The sequence below is a fragment of the Chinchilla lanigera genome, unplaced genomic scaffold (assembly GCF_000276665.1).
Source record: "Chinchilla lanigera isolate Chin_1 unplaced genomic scaffold, ChiLan1.0 scaffold00180, whole genome shotgun sequence".
In the NCBI taxonomy this organism is placed as follows: Eukaryota; Metazoa; Chordata; class Mammalia; order Rodentia; family Chinchillidae; genus Chinchilla; species Chinchilla lanigera.
In genome coordinates this window covers 935,387-942,689 of record NW_004955581.1, presented here as the reverse complement: position 1 = coordinate 942,689, position 7,303 = coordinate 935,387, and the positions used below count along the sequence as shown (strand labels likewise).

The following is a 7,303-nucleotide window of genomic DNA, read 5'->3' as shown; positions in this document are numbered from 1 at the left end:
CTGCAAGCTCTTCCTGATTTGAGGGTTTGTGATTAGAAGTCTGCTGTGATTCTTACGGGCTTTCTTTTATAGGTGATATGTTTCTTTTTCTCTAACTGCTTTTAGTATTCTGTTCTTGATTATTATATGCCCTGATGTAGATTTATTTTGGTCATGGCTCTTTGGAGTTCTATATTTTTCATTTATTTGTATGTCAAATTTTTTATCCATGTTTTCTGCCATTTTTTGTGTGAAGCTTTTCTTATATCTTTTACACTGTCTGCAGCTTTCTCACTGACTCCAGTCAATCTTATATTGTTCTTCTTTGGTTCATTTTGTAGCTGTTGGATTGATTTTTCATGGTCTCTTGTTATTTTTAAGGCATCTTTATTTTTCTAGTTGCTAGTCACAATCCTGTCCTCTAGATCTGATAGTCTGTCCTCACTTTTATTTAGTCTGTTGTGTATACTTTCAGTGGAGATTTTAATATCCTAAATTTCTCTTTGGATCTGTTTCGTGGATTCCATTTCTTTCCTGTGCTGGGCATTCATGGTTTACATTGTTTTCCTGCTTTTTTTTCTTAATCTGTGTCTGCTTTAATATTGCTCATTTTGAACATCATTTCTTTTTGCACCTTGGGGATTATTATTCTTTCTATAGCCTCTTCCATTTGTTTTTTCACTTCTGTTGCTATCATTTCAGAAAGTTCCAGTGGTTGGCTTTGCATTTCCTCATCTCATTGTGCTCTGGATGGTCCTAGGTGGGCTGGGGTGTGGAGGTGCATTTTACTTCTGCATCTTGTCATTTTCTATACTGTGTATTTTTTATTTTATTTGGTTTTCTGTGTTAGTACTTGTAGATTTTTTTTATGGTAGAAGCATTATCCCTAGTACTGAGGCTTCCCTAGGAAATATCTGTTCCTCAGGGATGACTTCTAGGTATAGGTAGTTCTTGGTGTTTGTGTCTATCCTAAGAATCTATATTCCCAATGGAGTAAGGATAAGAAATGTGTTATATATGTTACTCAGGAGCCAGTCTTTTGGTACTGTGCTATGGTGTTGGTAATGCTGCCATACCATCACAGTGCTGTCATACAGCAAAGAAAAACTGATTACAACACATATGAAATCCCAGCCAAAGTGGTACACTTAGCAATAACAATAGTCTTAGCACAGCCTGGCTACTGAAAAACTGTGGAAACTATTAATCTGGTACCTTTAACCATAGGAGCAAATTCCAGTTATATAACAGAATCCATCATATACCAGGAACTTGTATGCAATGTCTTTTCCTTTAGTGGAAGATTTTACCCTGTTGTGGGGAAGATGGGAATTAAGGGAATAGGGGGCAAGATAGAGAGATAAATGAGGTAGAATGTAGTAGGAGCAAGGCCAGAGGGCAAAGGATGATCACCAAGTTTTGGGAAACTGGAGGACACAGGAGGGAAAGAATGGAAGAGAAATCAAAGGAGTATAGAAGTGAAACAGAAAGAGAAGAGACCATGTTTACTCACAGGAAAGTATTATAAATTCAAGCAAGATAGTGGAGGAAAGAGAGGAAGATGAGTAGAAGAAAACAAAAAGGAAGGTTATAAATCTAAGTCATGAGAAAAAAAAGAGAGAACAATAAGAGATAAAAACAGAAAACAAAAATAACCATAAAAAAAAAAAAAACTAAACTAAACAAAAAAAAAGACCCCAACTGGACAGAAAAGGAAAATCAGTAACCAAGCACAGACAAACAAACATAGTAAAATTCCTCCGGCGTTCACAGTTCTGCGGTAGGTCCACATTGGATCCCAGAAATGTGTTGTGTAGTCCAGCCAAGGATGCAGTGGAATTTGCTGGGAATAGGGCTGATCTTGGCCTTTGGAGGTGGGGCTGGGACTGGTGTTCTGTTGCTGTCATTCAAAGAGCCCTTTGATTAAAAAAATGGCGGCCCTACCCTCCCTCATCTGCCTTAGTGTCTGTGTGCCCAAGGCCCAGTACTGGTTCACCTAACTTACCAGCTGTGGTTGTGTGTGCCCTTCCCACTGGGGCCTTGGTGGGTCGCTGGGGCTTCCCTCCTGCCTGCAGTTTTTAAAATTATGATGAAATCCCCAATTTGATCAAATGTCTTACTAAATGATTTGGTTATGTAAATAGAGTAAATCAATTGTCTTGCTGTTGTATTCACATTGTAAATAAATAGAGTCTATGCCAAGAGAAGAATCTCCCCTGGAGCCCAGATCTTCTGCAATATGAACTTCCCTACGCACAGGCTCAACTGCCAAGCACCTACTCCTCTCCATGCTCTGAGCCCTAACCTTCCAACTGCTCTTCAACCAGAAGAAATTCCACATTCCTTCTTGGAAAAGGGCTTGCTTTGAATTATATTAAAACTTTTCATTTGATGATGCAGACAAAAATCATGTAGACACTTCTACATGATTCATTTTCTTTTTCGTAGTCTTCACTAACTCCCACTTCTCCTCTTATGCCTCCAGTTCAAGCAGAACACCATGGATGGCAACAGGACGTTTTCCAGTGACTTCACCCTGGTGGGGCTCTTCGCTCACAGTACAGCCTCAGGATTCCTGTTCGGTGTCATTGGCGCCATCTTCCTGACGGCCATGGTGGCTAACGGGCTCCTGATCTTCCTGAGCCACAGGGACGCGCTCCTCCACACGCCCATGTACTTCCTGCTCAGCCACCTCTCCCTCATCGACATGCTGTACATCTCCACCATCGTGCCCAAGGCCTTGGTTGACTACCTTGTGGGCAAGGGCACCATCTCCTTCACAGGCTGCACCACTCAGTACTTTCTCTACATGGGCTTTGTGGGGGCCGAGTTCTTCCTGCTGGGCCTCATGGCCTACGACCGCTACGTGGCCGTGTGCAGGCCGTTGCGCTACCCGGTGCTCATGAGCCGCAGGGTCTGCTGGCTGATCGTGGCCAGCTCTTGGTTTGGCGGTGCACTGGACAGCCTCCTGCTCACTCCCCTCACCATGAGCCTCCCTTTTTGTGCCTCACACACTATCAACCACTTCTTCTGCGAGGCCCCCACCATGCTGAGGCTGGCCTGTGGCCGCAAGGCCGCCTATGAAACGGTGATGTACGCCTGCTGCGTCCTGATGCTGCTGGCCCCCTTCTCCGTGGTGACCACGTCCTACACACGCGTCCTCATTGCCGTGCAGCACATGAAGTCCGCAGGAGGGAAGAGGAAGGCCCTGGCCACCTGCTCCTCACACATGATTGTGGTGACGCTGTTCTACGGGGCCGCCGTGTACACTTATGTGCTGCCCCGGTCCTACCACACCCCACTCCAGGACAAGGTCTTCTCCGCCTTCTACACCATCCTCACGCCCGTGCTCAACCCGCTCATCTACAGCCTGAGGAACAGGGACGTGCAGCAAGCCTGCAGCAGGGTGTTAGGCAGGAATCGAGGGCCTGCCGTGTGACACGGAGGGTGTGTGACAGCTCCTCCTGTCCGAGGCACTCGGGCCTCCGCCGGGAACCATGAGGCCAACAGTGCAAGCAGCTGCCAGTGCCGAGGGTACATCGGCTCCAGCAGGATGGGGAACTAATCCTGACATTCCCACACGACTATGCCAGGCTTCCATAAACACAACTGGTATTTTTCTTTCGTTCTGCTTTCAATTCTCTGTCGTACTAGTTCTCTGATTAGAGTTCCTCCGTGTGAGTGTCCCTGAAACATCTGGCCTGATCATCTGATTCCCTCAGCGTAGCTGGTGATTCAGATTATATTGTTCTACCTGTCCATTCATAGGGTTTGCGGAGCATTTGGGGATATCGACATCTGAGACAGTTGAAAGGAATAAAGCATCATAAAACTAAAAATACATGCATAGAATAACATAGGGGTTTTGAAAACTCTTACAATTGCTTATTTGAGAAGGAATTAAAAAGATTCCTCCTTTGAATTTGGAAATGAAAATGAGTCATGTGTTTTGCAGAAATCCAAAAACTATTTTTCATGGGGCAGACTCAGTGATGTTTTCTTTGTTATGGGACAAATAATGATTACATTAGAAGTCATGGTGAGAAAGAAATGCCTCTTTTATTAGCAATTTCCATAGTTAGGTTTTGCTTCTTTTCTGGTCAGCTAGAACCACTGGCCCTCTGGAAGCTCCCTGTGGCTGTAACTGGTGGACAGCTGTGTCCATCCTCCTCTGCCCTTGGGGGAACAGGGCGCTGCGCCTTTCCTCTCTACAGCGCTGGGTTTTGTTCTGGGTGACCTTACCAAGTGAGAAACACACAGCCCGCTCTGCAGCAGCTGTGTGAGCTGGAAAGCCGTTTGTGAGTGATTTGGTATCATTTCTTCAGGAAGCTGAGAGCTGGAGAAGACCATTCGGCTGAATGGTGGACTCGGTCATGAAAACCAGGGTCACACGTGGGCCCTCCCACGGTGCTAATCCAGGCTGTGTTCCCGCCCACGTGACAGAACCCAGGAGCACTGCAGTCACTGCACACGGGCAGGGCAATTAAACACAGCCTTGCCCCTCTTACTCTGCAGAGTCTGCCAGCTGATAGGATCTTCGCCCAGGGACACTGGCATGGAGCAGGGTCCCACGGAGAGGCGTCCTTCTACAGGAGACCACACTGCTGGAGTCTCCCTGACGGGGCTCATCAGGTGCAGCCGGAAGCAGACTTCCTGGGGATTTCTACCGAGAGAAGTCTTCTTTCTTTCTATCCCGACACACTGGCTTAGCGACGTCGGGATGTCGGCAAGAGCGGCTCCAACCCAGCGCGAGGCCCCGAGACCGAGAAGAAGCGGCGCTAGGCAGCGCCGCGCACAGGTTTCGGAGGCCGTGCGCCTGCTGACCCCACGTTTCTAAGGCCACGCTCCCGTTCTGTGACGTGTGAGTTAATACACATTGTTTCTTGTAAGAGTTTTACAGATCAAGTGCGCGATAGGTGTATAAAGTCACTACAAATACCAGTAATTGTTTAGCCCTTCCTAAGGAAGATGGTTTTCTCCACGTGCACGATATTCTGCTCCAGTTTTCCCACGTGTTTTTCCTCCCGTCCCTCGCACACGTCAGGGTGCGCCTGGCACAGACAACCGAACTCGAGCTGGAAGCGCGTCCCTGTAGACAGGCGGCTTCCAGGGCCAGCACAGCCTCGCTGCGCCCCTTCCTGGCCCGCTCGGTGCAGGGCAGTGGGGCCTGGCGCTGGGGCCCCTGCACCTCTCCGGCTGCCAGCAGACCCTCTCGTCCCCTCTCTGCGTTAAGGGGCGCTTTGGATCGGCCAGGGGCGCAGAGGAGCTTGAGGAGAGCAGACTTGACGTCGCGGGACACAGCCGTGTGCACTGACAATGATTTTAATCAGAATGCTTTAAAAGCAGAGAGCGTGGGCCGGTCTTTATCCTGCGTGCTGTCGGACACTGGCGGCCCTGTGAGCGTCACCGGGAGCTGCGGGCCTGTGTAGGGCACCTTGGGGAGGCAGCTCCAAGCAGAGCATACCCACACGAGAGGGAGGATGCAAGGCCAGTCTCTGGGGCCTGCTGCCCCAGGGGAACCGACCGGGAACTGCTGGCAGAAAGGCCTGGACGCCGCGGAGGAGGGCGCTGCCCTGTGAGGGTGTGAGCAGGGCTGGCCTGGGTGTGATGGCCTGGGTGTGAGGAGAGCTGGCCTGGGCGTGAGCAGGGCTGGCCTGGGTGTGACGGCCTGGGTGTGAGCGGCCGCGTGTGCTCGCGCTTCCCCGGCTGTGTCCGGCCGCACCTGCGAGCCCGCCGGGCAGAGGCACGGGGTGCTTCCAGGGACCTGCAGCAGCCCCCCTGTCCCCGTCCTCTGCGTGCGCACGGGGTGGGCGGAGGCTGCCGGGGGTCCCGGGAAGGGACTCTGAACCATGAGTTAACTAAGAACAGAAATTCACAGGAAAAGAGAAAAATGCATTCCCTAACACTGCAACAAAAGAAGAATGAGCCGGCCCTATGCATCAGTTAGAACGACCGAAGTTAAAACTTCTGACAATGCGAAAACTAGTAAAATACGGAAACTCTCGCTCGCTGCTGGCGGGATGCAAAGTAGTGTATTTTCTCCTCCTAGGAGAAAAACCGCAAAGCTCTTTACAAAGTGAAACGCGGTCTTAACTGCTGCAGTCGCGAGCCCTACTGATCGGGGCTCCGTGTTCACAGGGAAATCAGCGTGAGGGTGACCCCGGCCCTGGCTGCAGACCCCGGAGCTCGAAATCCCCTCTGACGCTGTGGTCACCGGTGCGTCCCCTGGAGCGGACCCTGCCGCGGACCCTGCAGCGGCTGTGCGGCAGTCAGCACCCTACTCTCGCTAACTTAGCTTGTACCTCTGGGGGGAAATTTAGGATCCTTTAACAGATCTACACAGGGTCAGAGCACTGATTAAAGATTCAAACAATAGCTTTCCATCTTACAGTTTTACGAAGTGTTAATGAGCACAAATTTATTACCTGATATAAAAGTGCATCTCATTCATACAACAACAAAATGCTTATCCAGCTGAAGTTAACAGATTTACACCAGGGTTTAAATGGCAAGCAAGACTGCTCAAAAGGCAGTTTTTTTCCCCTATCTAAATGGTACCAAGTACAAATGGCCGAAATAGTGAAATTTTTACTTATCAATTTACGTTAAAGGTTCAGATGAGATGCATTTGTATAAAAGAGAACATTTACTGACTACCTTCTGTATATGAAAGTTGTGTAACCTCAGCTGTGCTAGATATAGACTTTTCAACATTCTGACAAAGTGGGGTGTGGTGGCACATGCCTGTAATCCCGGTACTCGGGAGGCTGAGGCAGGAGGACTGTTGCGAGTTCGAGGCCAGCCTGGGCTACAAAGTGAGCTCAAGGTCAGCCTGAACTGCATAGCGAGACCCTGTTTCAAAAAGACAGAAACAAAAACATTCTGACAAAGATCAGAGTCACAGCGTACTTAGCCCTCAGATGAATACGTCTCAGGCACCACGTGTGTAGGTGTACTATAATAACCTAATAGTTGTTCACTTAAGCAGTTATATACTGCTCATTTGAATGACTGCAAAAATCCCAGGTTTAAATATATCCTAGCTGTTGAGACTCAGTTCCCTAAGTAATTAAAAGTCTGACAGTAGGAAACACACATACGCAAGTATTTTGATAAAACATAAAACCTTGTTCTTTTAAGTTGTTTTACACAAATGTATTAAGCTTTTTTTGAAAAGGAAAAAGAATCCATTAGGGGCTGGGGATTTAGCTCAGCGGCAAAGTGCCTGCCTGGCAAGCACAAGGTCGTGAGTTCGGTTCCCGGTACCGGAGAAAAACCAAAAACCAAAAAAAAAAAAAAAAAAAAGAATCCAGGTGTGGTGGCA

General features: G+C 48.4%; 1 protein-coding gene across 1 annotated transcript; it reads left to right on the top strand.

The window, feature by feature from the left end:
* Nucleotides 1–2,479: 2,479 nt before the first annotated feature.
* Nucleotides 2,480–3,728, top strand: LOC102027698 (olfactory receptor 2T6-like). The gene has a single exon (XM_013509746.1). It carries the CDS (start codon nt 2,480–2,482, stop codon nt 3,416–3,418), a length of 939 nt encoding a protein of 312 aa, XP_013365200.1. The 3' UTR covers nt 3,419–3,728.
* Nucleotides 3,729–7,303: the final 3,575 nt, after the last annotated feature.